At 36.9% G+C, this 18,447-nt stretch overlaps 1 protein-coding gene across 3 annotated transcripts in view; it reads right to left on the minus strand.

Moving 5' to 3' along the window:
- dlg5a (discs, large homolog 5a (Drosophila)) overlaps positions 1-18,447 on the minus strand; it is a 76,171-nt gene that overhangs the window by 13,276 nt on the left and 44,448 nt on the right. For 2 of the 3 annotated variants that reach the window (XM_052089528.1, XM_052089527.1), the window contains exons 16-25: positions 16,179-17,066; positions 15,117-15,237; positions 12,628-12,772; positions 12,025-12,149; positions 11,229-11,318; positions 9,926-10,094; positions 2,705-2,867; positions 2,412-2,545; positions 2,155-2,319; positions 12-195 (exon numbers count right to left, since the gene is read on the minus strand). In XM_052089528.1, the coding sequence (XP_051945488.1) occupies positions 12-195; positions 2,155-2,319; positions 2,412-2,545; positions 2,705-2,867; positions 9,926-10,094; positions 11,229-11,318; positions 12,025-12,149; positions 12,628-12,772; positions 15,117-15,237; positions 16,179-17,066 (2,184 nt within the window). The remainder of the gene's footprint in view (positions 1-11; positions 196-2,154; positions 2,320-2,411; positions 2,546-2,704; positions 2,868-9,925; positions 10,095-11,228; positions 11,319-12,024; positions 12,150-12,627; positions 12,773-15,116; positions 15,238-16,178; positions 17,067-18,447) is intronic. The other variant, XM_052089529.1, reaches the window with a different exon arrangement.

Raw genomic sequence — 18,447 nt, forward strand, 5'->3', positions numbered from 1 at the left:
AGGGCTTTTACCTCTAATATTTTGTCTCCAGGCATGAGGCCATCAGCTCTTTTAGCAAGACTGTCTTCTTCAAGTCTCTCCACAAAGATCCCGTGCAGATTTCCTCCACACAGCTGAACACCCAGCTCCACCTGAGACTTCCTCAGAGTCACCAAACGAGGCTCTGGAACTTTCTTCGAATTCTCAGATGACATTCTAAAGTGATACAGAAACATATTGATCATCCAGGGTCAACGGATTTTGTATTTTGTTGCCCTTTTCCAAAAACGAATCCAAGACGGCAGACGAACTGAGAAAATTGTAGAAATATAAATACACTTTTGGTTCATTCAATACTAAAAACAGACTTATTTCTTTATTCTTATTGAGGTAATGCATTTTAAGTTTAGCAACATGTTAATGCCAAATGGTTCAAATCAATAGTGAGTCAAGTCTCCCGTGTGCTTCACATGATGAGGGCTATTTTTATGACATGAAAGTTGCTGCCTATGTAGAGAGTTCCAAACTGGTGTAATGTATTGTCAGAGACATTAATGTACAATGTACTACGTAGTAGCGATTAGACTTAATACATACGAATGGGAGAAATAACGCTAAATATGGTGGCTGTAAGAATGGAAGTTAAAAGAGCCAATCATCTGATTTTTTTTAATAATAATTTTATATTCATATTTTTTTAATACTTCAAAAATGCCACCAAAAATGACAAAACACAGCAACGTGAGGTGGCTAAACACAGTTTGTGATTAAAACTAATTTGCTTGTTGTACTTTAAGAGTTGAGACTTACCTTATGACTCATGACTAATTGATCTGTATGTTTTTACCTATTCCAATTATGATTATTGTGATCACATTTTATAAGTTAGACAGTGGAATAGCCACAGATGAGTTCTGTAACAAGCATCTGTGAATGAGATGAGCATGTGCACAAAGACCGCACATACACAACACACACAAACCGGCATACATTTTACACCATGTATACAGAGATTAGGGTTTGCGTTGCGTTTTGTTGTTTAATGTTCGATACATGCTGTTAATTTATCACCTCATTTTGTTTAATGCATTATTACTGCTGTTACAAATGTATTATTTCTCTCTGTTAGCGATTCATCAGGATTACTGTAAAGACTCATATAAATGGGCTCCATACAATTAAATGCAAGTTTGTGCAAGTAATGTCATTTATTTCTCAATAAAATCAGCATACTGTACAACTGTAAAATTGGCACATTTCTGGTTCATTTTACATACACCAAACCTTTAATAGAAGCAGAGTTGGTCAGATTTTCCAAAGTCCAAATTCCAAGCTTTTAAACAACACCTAATGAGTAGATTATAATGAATTAGTTAGCAGTTCCAGATTAAAAAGATTTAAAAAAAAAAAAAAAAAAATGAAAATTAGCTGTATCGGCCACAATGAGCTTTCAATTATCGGTCATCATATCGCCTTAAAAATTCCATATCGGTGCATCCCTTTTTCTTCTCAAACTCCTAGATCTAGTCAACTATGATCCTAGTTATGCATATTATGACATAAATATAAGTAGTTGATTTAATACTTAAAGGGATTGTTCACCCATAGCTCGCCCTCATGCCATCTTAGATGTGAATGACTTTCTACAGCAGAACACAAATAATGATTTTTAGAAAATGTTTCAGCTCTGTAGGTCGATTCAATGAAAGTAAATGGTGGCCAAATATTTGAAGCTCCAAAAAGTACATAAAGGCAGCATAAAAGTAATCTGTATGACTCCAGTGGTTAAATCCATATCTTCAGAAGCAATATGATAGGTGCGTGAGAAACAGGTCAATATTGAAGTCCTTTTTTACTATCAATCTCCCCTTTACTTTCGCATTCTTCATTTGTTTTTGGCGATTACCATTCTTACTTCATATCGCCACCTACTGGACAGGGAGGAGAATTTATAGTTAAAAAGACTTAAATATCAGTTTTAGAAATATCGAACACCCTAATAAAGCTCAAAATGACCCTGAAAATCGAATTCAGGGGGTAAGTATTGACCTTTAATCTAAGACTTAAATTCGGACACCGTCAAACAGATAGGTGCTGTTCTTGTGCGGAGGTGCAATAAATATGGCCACCGAGTGACCTGATTGGTATTGTGTAATGTTTGTATTTGTACAGTACCTGATGAAGCTATGGGGGCTGGTGGTGGGTGTGGTCTGTTTGGAGGATGGGGTGAGTGTGCCTTCATCCTGTTCACTCAGAGTGTCGGTGGTGGAGTGGTTATCTGGAGTTGCGGCTCCACTGCCCAGGGGAGTGGACTGAGTGCTCACTGGCTCCAAGCGGGTACTACAGCACATCATTGACAACAATCAACAACCCCAACACTGGGATCAAATCTGCATTCACATGAACAGAAAGGGGTGTGTTCAGGGCCATACCTGGAGCAAGACTGGTTACCAAGCTGGCACATGTGTGGGTTGTACTGGGCCATGATGGTGATGGTTTCACACTGCTGGCCAATGATGAGGCGTGCCTGCTGCTCTGTGGCATTCCGCAGGTTTATCCCATTATACTGAGGGAAAGAAGCATAATTGCAGGGTCACAACCGTCAAAGACTTATAAACAGCATTCATTTGAACTGCAAGATGCTGGCTGACGTGGAGTTAAATCAGTTTAATTATACAAGCCTTTCAGATAATAACCTGACTAGGCCACATCACTGATAACTAACCTCCAGTAGCTGGTCTCCATACTCTAGTCCAGCCTGGTGTGCAATGCTGCCCCCTGTTACCTTGGAGACAAAGATCCCTCCGTTCTCTCCACTCACGATGGAGATGCCGAGAGGCTCCGCCCCTTTGTGCACAATAACATTCCGTGGCTCCTCCAAGTATGGCCTGCCAAATATGATGAATTTAAAAGTCAGACATAACCAGTAACTGAATCAGAGATGCTCTTCAGGTCAGGGTGGAAGCCAAAATACTGCAATGGAAGAGGTCCATGCATGTGGGTGTTTACTGTATTTGTAGTTTTGAAGAGTAACTGCATTACAGGCACAAGAGCACACACAAACAGGGCAAAAAAAAGGGAGGAAGTGTGCATTCAGGATGTCAATAAAAGATCCAGAAAGACTCGCATTTACACTTTTATCCTACACATTTTAAATACGCCTGTAACAGCAAGTCCAACAAGTCAGTACAAAAATAATAACACATTTCTCTGACAACAGGTAAACAATATTTCAGTGTATTTAGTAGTACACAAACAAAACTCTGCATCCCTGAGTAAAGAAATTATTAAAGCTGCTGTAAGTGATGTTAGCCATCTTGCTAAATTCTCTCAGATTTAGTCACTGAATATCAGCAATCCGAAGCGCGCAAAAATGATTGACAGGCAGAGAGGCGGGTTTAAGTCTTTTGACTGGCTAATACACATGGGCCGTACTCTGATTGTTTCTGCCATTTTGAGCTTAGGGATGTTGAATATATCTCTCGGTTATCTCTTAGTTATTTCAGGGACAAGTATTCTAAAACATATTTTAGCTTTTGTTATTGATCAACAAAATCTGGATCTTTTCAGGACAAGGGCAGCCAAAATAACATGCAAATACTAAATGTCTCCACCACTCCCGAACCTGCCTCGAGAAAATATTTACTCCAAAACCGCTACATCTACATTATACAGAATTAACAATCATGAAAAATCTCTCACTGAGCACTTTCATCAACAAGTAAATTAGAAGCAGCATGTAACATTATCCAATAACACCAATCAAACTAAATTACAACATTTAAAGAATAAATGTCGACAAAGACTCAAACTTGATCCTCAAATAGACATATTAAAGTAGTTCACCAAAAAAAATATGTAGTTGTGAAACACAAAAAGAGATGTTCGGAAGAATGTCAGAGCCATATAGAAAAAGTGGATGGTGATTTTCACTGCAAAGCACCAAAAAGTACAAAAAGGCACCATAAAAATATAAAAAGTAGTCCATGATTTCTATGCTTCATTCCAAATCTTCTGAAGCCATAAAATTATTTTGTGTGAGAAAACGAACAAAATTTAAGCAGTTGTTCATTGATAAGCTTCCACTCTGCCGTTGATTTTAAATCTTATTTGCGACCACGTTTTTCTAGCTTGCTGCAGCGTACGTGACATGCGAGAACCAATTATGTCAAACCCGGCTTGATTAATCGTTTATATTTTTGAATAACTCAAGCACCAATTAGATGAGTGCTCCGATGGAGATATTTTCCACATTCTTAAAACAAGATAAATTGACTTGACAAGCAAAATGGCAGAAGATATTTTATATTGCTTTAAAATAAAATCTAACTAAATTTCGTGAGGTTTATGTTTAAAACAAGAAAAAACTATTGTCAATGGGCCAAGAAAATTTTTTTTGTTAAGGGAAAACAAGTTTTTGTTTTCCCTTACCCCACTGGCAGATTTTTTTGTTCTTGTTTTATGTTTAAAATGAACAAATGTTTGTCAGATTTCTGTGTAAACAAGACTTGATACCTTATGCCATTTTCTTGTCAAGTAAATCTATCTTGTTTTAAGAATATTTCAATATTTTTACTAGAAAACAAGACAAAAATAATAAAGAAAATATTTTTTATCAGTGCAGTAATTAGCTAATATCTGTTCCTCATAATACCCTACCGTTTGACCTTAAAAGACTAAGAATATAATAGTGCACAAGTCAAATGGACTGCTTCCATGTTACTTTTATGGTAGTTTTTATGCTTTTAAAAGCATGGCCGTAAATAGAATTGCAAATCACTATCCATTTCCATGTATGGATAAGAAAATCTCCTTTTGTAATTCACAAAAAAAAGAAAATAATGGGGGTGTGAAAAACAGAAGTGTGAGCAAATGATTACAGAATTTTCAGTTTGGGGTGAAATATTCTTTTAGAATTGGAATTCCAATAACCTACTAGTAAATCTAATTATCATAGCACAACTAACACAAAGCCTGGGTTGTTTACTGAAGAAAAAAAAAAAAGGCAGCAGGGATTTCTACAGCCAACCAGTTGGAGCAAATAATTATGTTTGTCAGGCATTCCCTGTACGCAACTGGCAGGGAACAAACCTCAGGCTTCTGAGAGAGGAGAACCTAGGCCTAGCAGCCAGAGGGATTCTCAGAAAAGATCTGTTACGGTACAGAGATCTGAAAGATTCAGAGGAGGCAAAGAGAGGAAGAGAAACAGATTTTGAAAGTCGTATGGAGAGAGACACACACAAGGGGATCCAAGATGGTGGGGGAGGATAACAAATATGTTGAAAAGTGTGAGGAGTTAGGAGGCACACAGAGGAAATTATAATACATACACAAAAATAAAAAAAATGACTGACCTACTTTACAAAATCTCCTGAAAGTGTTTCTGAACATTTCTATAAATGTACAGATTTAGGGAACAGGTTCAAAAATGAATCTAAGCTTGTGTCTACTCTGCGTCAACATACATTTTTTTTACAAAATACCATTGATTTTCAGTCGTGTTGTCATCTCGTATAGCCAGACCTTTGACTAATCGGCAGAAGTTCTTGTGCACATTGCAACATATTGTCCATGAACTGCCCACTTAGACAGGAAAAGCCTTCTGACTGACCTGACAACCACAGTTTTTGTTTTGTTTTTATGTGTTGATTTAAAGTGAAAGTTCACCCAAAAACAAAACTTCCCTGATCAGTTACTCACCCACATGCCATCCCAGATATGTATGACTTTCTTTCTTCTGCAGAACACAAAGATTTTTAGAAGAATATTTCTGTTCTGTCGGTCAAACAATGCAAGTGAATGGTGGACAGAAATTTGATGCTAAAAAAACAAAAGCACATAAAAGGCAGCATAAATGTAAACCATATGACTCCAGTGGTTTAATCCATGTCTTCTGAAATGATATAAGTGTGGGATGGAAACGGGTCAATATTGAATTCCTTGTTTACTATAAATCTCCACTTTCTCTATTATATTCACATTCTTCTTGTGTTTTTGGTGATTTGCATTCTTCATGCATATCGCCACCTATTGGGCAGGGAGGAGAATTTATAGTAAAAAAGGACTTAAATGTTGATCTGTTTTCTCACCCACACCCAGTGAGGGGCACAAATACATGAAAATATATTTGAAATAAAAATACTTCAGTTTAAGTGTATCAAAATAAAACTTTTTTTTTTATTTTGCATCTCGAAAATACCCAAAATACATTTCAAATTGGCCATTCAATGAAGTATCACTATTAGGATAAAAATCTATCTGAACCTATTCTGAATGCAAAGAGTCACATCAAAGTTTCACGTTGACCTTTTTATTGTACCAAAAAGTAAGTTGCAACGCAACATATACATTGCATTCATGTACTTCCAAAATCCATCAAATTTTTACACGGACCCTTTTAACCCTTGTGCATCAATTAAAAAAAGTTACACATAGGTTCATAATGGACAAAAATGTCCATGTCCAAAAACTGTCATAAAAATATTATAGATTTATATTTTTTTCCACTTTCACTGACATCATTTTTTTAACCAGCATCAGCTCTAATCATAATGACCAAACATTCATTCATTTTTAGAATTTTAACCCTTTAAACGCTGGTTTGTTTACATAATGCCACTGTTGTTTTTTTAGGAAAAAATGAAAAATAGTAATTATTTTCAATTTAATAGATGCTAAGCAGAATTTTTTTTCTTTGATTATTAGAGCCTCGGATATGTCAATGATTAACAACAACATTCATTTTGATGCTTTCATATTTTTTATGCAGTGTCAGATTTAAAAAAAAAAAAAAGCTACCACTCAGGTCATGAAAAATGGCCATGTCAAAAAAGTGTCATAAAAATATTATAGAATAATATTTTTTTCTACTTTCACTGACTTATATTTTAACCAGCATCAGTTCTAATCATAATTACCAAACATTCATTTATTTTCAGAATTTTAACACTTTAAACGTCGGTTTGTTTACATAATGCCACTGTTGTTTTTTATAAAAAATATAATAATTATAATTATTTTCAATTTAATAAATGCTAAACAGATTTTTTTTTATTTTTATTATTACTGCCTCAGACACATACAAACCACACTCTGAAATCCATACCAACACACTCACACAATTATATATTCATAATGTATCTAATTGGCTCTATAATATGCATAAGCCAAAAACAGCAGAAAACAACAACAAAAGCGATGATATGCCAAACCTGAAAAAATGGCACGATCTGATAAAAAATATTTAAAATGTAAATTTTGAAGCCTTGCCAACATAATGAAAGCATGTTAAACAAGATTGCATAATTTTATAGTTAAATGGCACTGGGATTAAAAATCGCAGTTTTAATGGGTTTCAATGTGCCATTTTTGTCCAAAACGACACTAAGAGGGAGTATTTTGTGTAACTAGTGCAAAAAATATTTTTTTAAAGAAAATAGGGTGAAATATTAAAATTCCAAAAAAAATTCACACCTGTGGAAAATTTTATGCAGTTAGCATTAACACACACAAAGTTATCAAAAAAACAAAACTGAAAAAGCCAAAAATGTCCACAAGGATGCACAAGGGTTAATTCAGTAAAAACATTCGATTTTCTTTCAATGCAACAGAATTTGGTTGAATTACAGTCAATCTTTTTTTTTAAATATGTACTATAATTCAAAGAATTTACATTTGTTAGGGAAAATATGGCAAACCTTATTAAATAAATTACATGTAAAACAGTTGGTACTTTGCTTGCTAGCTAACAATAATTAATGAACTCGCTAACGATAGTTAAGACTAGTTCACTAGCTGGCTGCTGACTAGTTTTGATTTCCACACTGTTGACAGCCAAATCATTGGCTGGCGAGAAGCATCATAGCTACCTTAATATTTTAATGGAAAATAAATATTAGTTGCCAGCTATTACTGTTCTTTGCAACAAGTAGAATCAGCCATCACACCTTCTCCTTATCTTACTCCATATTTCCTTGCAGGAACTTCCTTACCCAATGCTAGAGGGAGCCGTTCTCCCTGATATCTGCAGATTGCGTGCATGAAAGTTGGGGTTGGGGGCACATAGATATCTATACGTAGATACCTTATGAGCAGCTGTTCCTATTGAGTGCGATACATCGCCATGTCTGCCATATTGGACAGGGCAAAGAGCTGCCTGTCAACACATGAATGTAAATTGACTGATACGGTTTGCAATTATCTGATTTTCCAGAAACATTAGGCAATATTTTAGATGATATAAAAATTCCTGACTTTTTCTTTTTTCATAGCAAACTGCAAATAAAGTCCTCCACAAATGAATACATCATGGCAAACATAATGAAAGTCAATTCCTTACCTGATGAACCTATGAACTGTTTCCAAACAAAAGCGGTTTACGCAGACTTTAATGGTGTGTTCATAATTTGCAGGTTTGGTTTGATTAAAACGAACTCTGGTGCGATTGCTCTGTTAGTGCGGTTCATTTGAACAAGTGTGAATGCGGTCACCTGAACCTTGGTGCGCACTAAACAAGCGAACCAAGACTGCCTGAGAAGCGGGTCTCGGCCAGCTTAACTAACTCTGGTGTGGTTCGATTGATATATGAACGCAACATGGACCAAAGACGTCTAAACGGACCAAAAACAGGAAGTAATTTGCCTAATTCTGACGTCAAGCATACATGGTTCTTCTCATCATAGGAGCGATGTCTCCCCATTACAGTTTGGTACTGGTGTCGGAACCACCCGTCAGCTGTTCTTGCAGCATATCTTTGTTTGTGTGCACAACAGAGGAATTCCTGCCATTGTTTTGACTCCTTTACACATTTTAGTAACTCTTTGTTTGTTCTCAGCTGGTAAAAATACCACCATATATACATGTTTACATCCAACGAGAGCATATCGCCAGCATTGTTTTGGATGTTTGGTAAGTTCTGTCAAAAAACATACGTCCTAAAAGCTGTTCAATCAGGTCGTGACTTTTACCAGATGCTTTGGCATTTTTAACACTGAACCTAACGATACAAAACCAGTGTGAACGCTAAACGAACCAGGACTAAATGTATCATTTTAATTTTTTTTCCGGACCAAGAGAACCAAACTACAAGTGTGAACACACCCTAAAATACAAAGTACAAATGAGTATTTTGAATTTCAAATACATGTATCTGAAATACTACCCATCCCTGCCCACACCATTCATATCATTTCTGAAGACATGGAGTTGTATGGATTACTTTTATGCTGTCATCATGTGCTTCTTGAACTTTAACATTTTGGCACCCGTTCACTTTCATTGTATGGACCTACAGAGCTGAAATATTCTTCTAAAAATCTACATGTGTGTTCAGCAGAAGACAAAGTCAAAAACATCTGGGATGGCATGAGGGTGAGTAAATGATGACAGAAATTTCATTTTTGGGTGAACTATCCCTTTTAACTCATTTTGTTCCTCTCACAAAACTATTGCATGGCCTCAGAAGTCATACAATAGGAATGTAGCACACACATTGTAGGGACTAATTTAATAATACTTTAATGGTGCTTTTATGGTTTTTATTGTCCTTTTTGGAGCATGACAGCCCCTGGTCACTCTGAACATTTCCAAACCTTTCTTCAAAAATGTTGACATTTGTGCTCGACAGAAAACAGCCAAAATTTTGATGATGATTTTTGTGTGAACATCTCATTCAAAACAAAGTCTAAGTCACCTTACACAGTGAGCAAAGATAACGAATTATTTAAACTATATTAAATTCAGATCCTTTCAAATATATAATTCTATACTGTATTCTCATGCACTTTAGAGCAGAGTCCAATTACTATCAGATAAAAGGGCTTCTTGAGCTCATTTGGGATGCTGTATGTGGAATGTGGATAAGAACGATCTGTTGCTTGGCAACCTGATGGAAGGTTTGGAGGGGAAGGGTGCACAGCAGGAAGGGACAGAGGCTGCAAGAGTTTACCTGTCTTTTCTTCGCTCTCCCACGGGCACAGGGCTGACAGAGATCCTGGGTAGGGTGGAGATGGAGCTTTGAGACTGGCTGGAGGTAAATGAGGATGTCTCCAGATTGAGAGGAGATAGGGGTGGAGTGATGAGACTGGGACTGCTGCATTCTGAATGAGACAGAGACCCTGATAAAGAACATGGACACATGATAGTCAGTGTAATGTGCTAGAGTGAAAGACAATAAAGAATAGGGCTGGGTAATATTGCTAACAACAACTACAATATATATCTCAACATTTTCAGACTTTTGACGATATTTGATATACAGTATATCGTATATTTGATAAGTATTATGATATAATACTTTATATTTTCCACTTTCGATTAAGTGTTTCATGCAAGAAAAATACAGTAAAAAATCTAGAAAAAAGGGAATTTTTTTTAGACATGCCCATTTGGTTAATGAACACAATGACAAATTATATAAATTAATTAGAATTTATATGCACCAATATATCAATAAATATTAATTGAGCACAATATTGCTGCACAAAAACAGTTTAATACATGTTATATATAAATACACAACACATTTTTGAGTGGCACAAACAAACTGTTCAATCAAAGTTATGAACCGATTCATTGAAATGGTTTTGAAGTGATTTACGGAAATTAATAGAGCTTTCGGCATTTTGGCCAAATCAGAGATGCTATTAACAGTGTAATTTGTCATTACACATGAAACTTATATGTCTTTTTGCACATTCTTTAGAAAACTTACTGGCCAAATAAATAATGTAATAAATTCTATATATTTATGACGTTGCTACATTTTGATTAAATTGCAAAATCAGGATGAATATATTGTGAAAGCACACAATCACTAATTTGCCTCTATTCTCAGAGTCTTATATGTCAATGGAAACTCAAATGCTGTGTTAAGTTTGTTGAATGTTATGAGTAAGATTAACAATTTGTAATGTACAGAAAGCTAGTCCTACACAAAACAACCCTCTTGAACATGCCCTTTTTTACGTGCAGACTCTGTGCCTCTGGTTAGTTAAGATTCCAATATTGTTGTGGCTTGTTTATGCCAAAAGCATCCCATATTAAAATGTTCGACAAAGTCAAATGAAATAAAAAAATGTATAAACGCACCTGTTCTATATTGCTGCTACCAGCGGTTATTTTAATATTTGCTTATTGTAGTATTGGCATTGATATGGTCCAACCCAATGATTTCACTATATATCCTTTCAAAGGGAATTTCTCCCCTGCAAAAAGGAAGAACTCCGGTACATTGACATGAGAAAGCACACCTCTGTCTGAGCCCAGTACTGAGCGCGGATAACGTGGAGTTGAGGGGATCTTTATCCTTTCAGTGCGATACTGCAAGTTATTAGATGAACCTTCGGGAAGCAAGAAGGACAAGATGAGGAGACTAAAACAAAACATGAGCAAAGCACAATATTTAAACCATGGTTTGGTACATGATGGAAAAAGAGGATCATGTGTTGCGCAACTACATGAATAGTCAACATTATGATTAAGGCTGCCTTGATTAACAAACTGTGAAAAGTATTGATAACAGCAATCAAGCATATTTAATCCAATAATTGAGCTTTAACGAGATTAACACGTTTAACAATTTTCACATAAAATTTTAGAACACTGGTTGGAATAGGGTGGAACCTTTGCGATGTGTCCGGGTCATTACACTGACGTACACAGCACAAATAAACACACACATCGATTCCATGTCTATGATCAATTGATGGAGAAAGAACCTCTTATTCATATTTTTTTGTACAAAACAAACCCACATAGACCTCTTTACTAAGAAGGAACTAAATACATTTTGACAGGAAAAGTAGTATGTATAGAACCAAATTCAAGCACTTTCAAAAACTGCGAATAATCACGATTAACTGTGGAAAAAATCATGCGATTAATCACGATTAAATATTTTAATCAGCAAACAGCACTATTCTAAATGAATAATCGTGATTACAATATCAAGGAAAATAACTGACAATTACTATATATTTTGTTGTAATTGTGCAGACTTGAGATAAAACATGGTGAGTGTATATATTTCTGAGGATAGAGACTGACCAAGTCTAGCGCTGGATGGCAGTGAGTTGGTGCCGTTTGAGGCCCGGCTGCTGCGGGAAGGCTCTGAGTATTCTGTGGAGCGTTTCTGGCTCAAGTCCAGACTGAGACATCCTTGATGCTGAGGACTGAGATGAAGAGAAGAAAACAAGGGCAGACTGAACAGGTCAGCAAGTACCAGACCAGCAAATGCTTATTATGGGTTGAGGAAACAATTATTCTCCAGAGAGACTGATAAACAATTCTCCTGTTTATGACCTCCAAAGCAAAGGCTTATTCGAACTCAGTGCAACATAAATGAAAAGTCTGACACGCCATCAAAAATTGCAATAATTCACGCACTTAGTAGAGTTCATGTCCTGAATTGAGACAACACCTTCCATCCTCTACAACAGCATCTTAAAGGTAAAGTGTGTCAATTCTTCCACTAGCTGCACCAAGCAGAATTGCACAAATAATGATTCCCATACATTTTGATCGCTGAATTTCTTCCGTCTTCAGTGAGGGTACAGTAAACGTAGTTGAGTATGTTTATCCCGGTGTGTGCAGCGTAAACCGTGGAGGGTTTGTACATGAGTGTTGGTTATCTCAGCAGGGCTGTGGTACCTGGGTTGTGTGTGCTGTTGACTGGTCTGGCTGACTACGGTAGGGCAGTTGCTAGTGTGAACTCTGTGACTCCGCACCATGTAAACAGGGTTCTTCATAACGGCTGTTACAGCAGAGCAGGGGGACAGTCCTCGATGTGCTGAGTCTAGAGTTTAAACACAACCACATAATAACCAATAAAACACTTAAATGAGAAACACACTTCCTTTCAACCTGCCTGCTGTGCCCAAATTTTTCATTTCTACCTGTATTACTGTGGCTACTGCTCTCCTCGCATGGTCGATTGAAAAGTTAGCTGAAAATTTTAGACAGAGATTTTTGTCCTACTTTTAAATCAATTGCAAAAATGTATTTTTCTTAGCAGGAATGAAACTGTATCTTGCATAATTTGCATTTTAAAATCATATTTTTGCTGACAAATGGAGCAAGTTATTGTGTCACTCAAAACTAGTCACTCTGTAAAACTGCACCTGTCATAAAAACGAGAAGACGCAATTGTGATTTTGTTGGTCAGATTTTTGTTTTTGTGGCATAAGGTGAAGAATATTACACATTTGTGTTGTTACATGTAGTTCTGGAGCAAAAAATATGTAGGCATACAGTATTAGATAAACTTCTGATGATGAACGTCTTCAGAACATGTGAGAGATGTTTTATTTAGTAGACGTTTGAGTCAATTTTAAGCATATATTGCAGTTTCTAATAAAGTTAATGACCAACTAAGTAAATTTTTTTTTTTTTTTATTAGCATAGCCAAATTTGACATGCAATTGTGTTCATTTTGCTCTTTCATTGCTTTATTAACTGACAGCTACACTGGGTGACAGATGTGTAGACGGCAGGGAGGCTCGGAAGGCCGCCCTGACCAAAGCATGAATATTTATTTCAGGTAAAAGTAGAGCTAATTACAAACCCAACGCAAACTATATACAGTATTATAGGAATCAAATAGCACCCGTGCTGTGGTTTGTCCTGTTTTTGCAAAAACCTACAGTCCTGACAATATATTTTGTCTTTGCCTGGGAAAAAACTTAATGTTTCTGGATCACTTACATAATGTTATACAACATTTAGTAAGTTAAAGTATATTAAATCTTATAAATTAGTTGTATATGAGCAACATCACACATATTTATGCAATAACGCATATGATTAATGCGCTCTTTCATCTATGACACCCCTAATTCAAAGTAATGAACTAATCATGTCATTTGGGCAGGGAAATTATACATGTTAATTTCAGCTTATTAATAGTTGACTGTTTAACGTGTTAAAACAATTACGCAACTAATGCAGTATCTGTTTTTGTTTTTTATTTCCTGAAACTTCATGAATGAATTCATAAATTTCCAGGATGTACATGTTCAACTCGACTGCACATCCTAGCATATCAAATCATTGTGTGGAGCAGAGCACGCTTACTCATTACGAATGATGCATGACCCAGGCATAATAAACACGGGAGCTGATTTACTGATATTTTAGCTCATTTTTAATAGACATTTATTGACTAACTTAAAACCATCAAAATATCAGTTATAAGCATGAAAATCCCAAAATGAAAAACAATGGTTTATTTATAATTATTTAGTAAAACACTTTGTAAAAACTCAAATGCACAATCCAGAAATAATCATATCCACAATATGTAGACGGGTTGACACTCCTAAGAATTTTACATTTAACATGCATTTAACATATTTAAAATAATGACTAACCAATTTCTTGCAAGTTCGAGACAATTAAAAAAAAGTATGATGTAAAGATATTTTATGTTTGCATTATTGTACCATGATTAATTGCGATTAGTCACAGAACACTGTGCAATTAATTAGTAACACATTTTTAATCCATTCAAAGCTCACAATTAGCAAATGTATATTTAGACAATACTGATAACATAATACAATATTTAAAGACGTATTAAGAACTATTTATCATGAACTGATATTAGAGCCATATTCTTAGATATTATACTGCAAGTACCTGTAGTTCCACTATGTTTTCATCTCTTCACAGCAGTTAAACCTTATTTCACACCCCAATGAATATGTCGAAACATTCACCAAAAGTCTGTTTCATAAGGAGCTTATTAATCTCTCTAACTGAGACAAGGGACCCTGAAGTGCAGGCAGAATAGTAAACATTGCATGTTATTGCATTAGTGGAGGATTAATGGACATCATCTCATTCTTACCAGGGGCACGAACATTCATAGCTAAAAATTATAAATGGATTTCATCCGTAAATCAACAAGCTCCTTCAACCAAATTCACAAGATTATCATAAGCAATTCAATTACTATTTGAGTTCACCATATAATTAAGTGAAACATTAATTTTGTAGTCTGCCTTGATCAGAATAAAGATGAACTGTGCTCCGCAAAGTAAATGTAGTTAGAGAGCGAGTAGGAAAAGTGTTGTTGAAAATATCAATTCAAATGTGGCATGGGGCCATGCAGCCTCTACTCTACAGTGGCTGTAACTCACTGGGAGGCAGGGTTCCATTGTACACTGTAGGCATGAAACCCATGCTGTGTCTGTGAGGTCGGTTAGGAGAGGATCGCAGCATCTCCCTCGGCTCCACACAGTCCCCATCATTTGAATAACTCTGAGAAGCACACACATAAGCAGAGAATTAGATAATGTAGTAGACAGTTCTATGACAATTACAACGAGAACTTCTTTAGATATTACTGAACTCTCTTGCAATGATACCACTTAAAAGATCCTTAAATATTTACCATGGCATTGAAAATGTACCACCAACAATGGGCATTCAAATGAAACTCCAAGATACTACAAAGAATACTGTTAACTTTTCAAAAAACTGAAATCAACTGAATCATTGAACAGATCAAAATCAAATGAAGCAGACACAAAACTGGCACGTCTACTGGCATGGACTGTAGGAGACTAAATGTACTAAAGAAAAGTGCATTAAAACATCCCGTTTCATTTTATATAATAATTCAAATATTGAATTAAATGCTACATTATATAAATATAGCCCAGCACTGATCCTTCGCGGTTTGGTTTATACAAATAAATTTATTTATTTATTAGATACATGTACTATGCATTAATAAATAGGTTGTGTAGAAGGGATGGAGGTTTATTAATACTTATTTCCCGTGTTCTGTTGCTGCTGTTCACTGTGTAGTTTGGCTTCTTCCGTATTTTGTTTCCGACTTCAATGTGTAATATGTAGTAACAACAAATACCCAACTCTGATGGAGGAGCCTCTAAAGTGCACTCAAATGCCCTAACCCATGTCCCTACTCCCTAACGCTAACCCATGTCCCTAACCCTTTTTATTAGTATAATGCGGACATGACTAATAATTGAAAATGCTATAATAATTAGCAAGGTCTATTAAAAACCAAACCAACCCTAAGCTAATTTCTTGTATATATTTAGTAAGTATGCGTCAGCATTTCTATTACTCTCTTCCTCTTTCTGGTGCAGTGGGAGATCGATCCTAGGCTGACAGGCTAAGTAAAACGGGCAGGGCTACTGGCTGTGTCAGGCCCAGCGGATCTATAAATTCACCTGGAAGCTCTGGAGTGGGATGGTCTGAGGAGTCATTCTTCGCCGGAGTGCTGGGGCCGATTTGGGCCTTGGCCGCTTCACCTCGGTTTCCTCCGGCCGCATACGGCCAATATCCTCCTCGCAGGACTTCCTGGAGCTCAGGACTTTACCCTCGAAGCCTTCCTCGGTGAAGTACAGATTACCATTGCGATCTTCCTGCTTGGGTTCAGGAACAGAAATTGCAGTGATTGTGGACTCAGATGCAGAGCTTCCCTGATGTTTGTGCTTGAACTTGAAGGAGTCGCTGCGGGTGGGCGGGGTTGGGGGCGTAGGGGCAGAGTCCATTTTGGAAGGCTGCGATCCGGCAAGGTAGTCCGCCTTTGAGGGCGTATCTGACCGTTTGAAGGCATCGGCATCAAAGATGGACTTCCTCTGCTTGGGAGACCTGTAGATGGAGAGTTGAGCCGGGCTGTCAGTCGTCATGGTGACACCCACCACCATTTTGGGCCAAGTCCCACCACTATGTTTCTTCTCCAGGGTGGTCTCTAGGGTAACACATTCGGGGCCAACCGACTCAGAACGGGTGTAGCAGATCTCTTGGAAGGCACTTCCGCTGTAGCGGGCCCCCAGCTCTGATGCAGGTCGGAGGGTATTAGGGTGCAAGGTGGACACAGGGAAGATCTTCCTCTCAGAGTAACTGCACTCCTCGGTGTCCGTCCTGGTCTTTCTTCTCTCGCCACCTCCTCCGCCAGTATCCCCACTATAAATGTCTGTCTGCGTAGAGCTGTTGTGTTTGAGATTCCTGCTGTTACGAGAATGGACCTCTGGCAGGTGGATTCTGCCGTTGGATTTTTCGGCCTCCCGCAAGCTCTCAAAGATGTTCTGCCCCGATGTGCTCTGAGGAAAGAACTGTTAATGGATAGGTTCAGCTTGACTGGCATAAATGAATAACAAGTTCTTTGTTCAGGGTTCCCACACAATCCCACCACTGAAATTCCAAGACTTCTCCAGTTATTTGGGATTTTTAGACAAAGATTTAAAAGTAATTTTACAAAGACAGTCCTTAAATCAATAGTTCACCCAAATATTTTTATTCTTTTATCATTTACTCATACTCATGCCATCCCAGATGTGTATGACTTACTTTCTTCAGCAGAACACAAAGATTATAGAAAAGTATCTCATCTCTGTATGTCCATACAATGCATGTGAATGGTGACCAGAACATAAAGGAGACATAAAAGTAATCCATAAGACTCCAGTGGTTGCATCCATATCTTCAGAAGCAATATACACTGATCAGTCACAACATTAAAACCACCTGTCTAATATTGTAAAGGTCCCCCTCGCGCCACCAAAACCTGCATCTCAGAATAGCATTAGGAGATTATATTCTTCTCACAACAATTGTACAGAGCAATTAGGTATCTGAGTTACCAAAGACTTTGTCAGTTCGAACCAGTCTGGCCATTCTCTGTTGACCTCTCTCATCAACAAGGCATTTCCATCCACAAAACTGCCACTCACTGGATGTTTTGAGTATTTCTATAACTGCTGATCTCCTGGGATTTTCACTCACAACAGTCTCCAGAGTTTATTCAGATGGTGCCAAAAACAAAAAAACATCCAGCAAGTGAAATTTCTGTGGATGAAAATGCCTTGTTGATTTGAGAGGTCAACAGAGAATGGCCAGACTGGTTCGAACTGGTTTGAAGTCTACGGTAAATCAGATAACCACTCTGTAAAATTGTGTTGAGAAAAATAGCATCTCAGCTATTCTGAGATGCAGGTTGCCGCTGTTTTGGCAGCACAAAGGGGACCTACACAATATTAGGCAGGTGGTCTGATCTGTGTAATAGGTGTAGGGGAGAAACAGAACAATATTTAAGTCTAAATCTCCATTTAACATTCACTTTCAGAGTAAAAGGACTTAAATATTGTTTAATGTTTCTCAACCACATTTATAAAATTTCTTCTGAGGATTTAACTGCTGGAGTCTTATGGATTACTTCCATGCTTCCTTTATGTGATTTTTGGAGCTACAAAAGGTCTGATCACCATTCACTTGCATTGCATAGGCCTACAAAGGGGAGATATTTTTAAAAAAATCTTTGTGTTCTGAAGACAGAAAGTCATACACATCTGGCATGGCATGTGGGTGAGTAAATAATGAGAGTTAAAATTTTTGGGTGAAATATCCCTTTAAATAAACCTTTTCTTGGTATAAATACTACTTCAGATGCAGCTTCTGTGCCACTTTGTATTGTTAAGATGGGTTTTCACAATCAGC

Source organism: Xyrauchen texanus, chromosome 24 (assembly GCF_025860055.1).
Source record: "Xyrauchen texanus isolate HMW12.3.18 chromosome 24, RBS_HiC_50CHRs, whole genome shotgun sequence".
Taxonomy (NCBI): Eukaryota; Metazoa; Chordata; class Actinopteri; order Cypriniformes; family Catostomidae; genus Xyrauchen; species Xyrauchen texanus.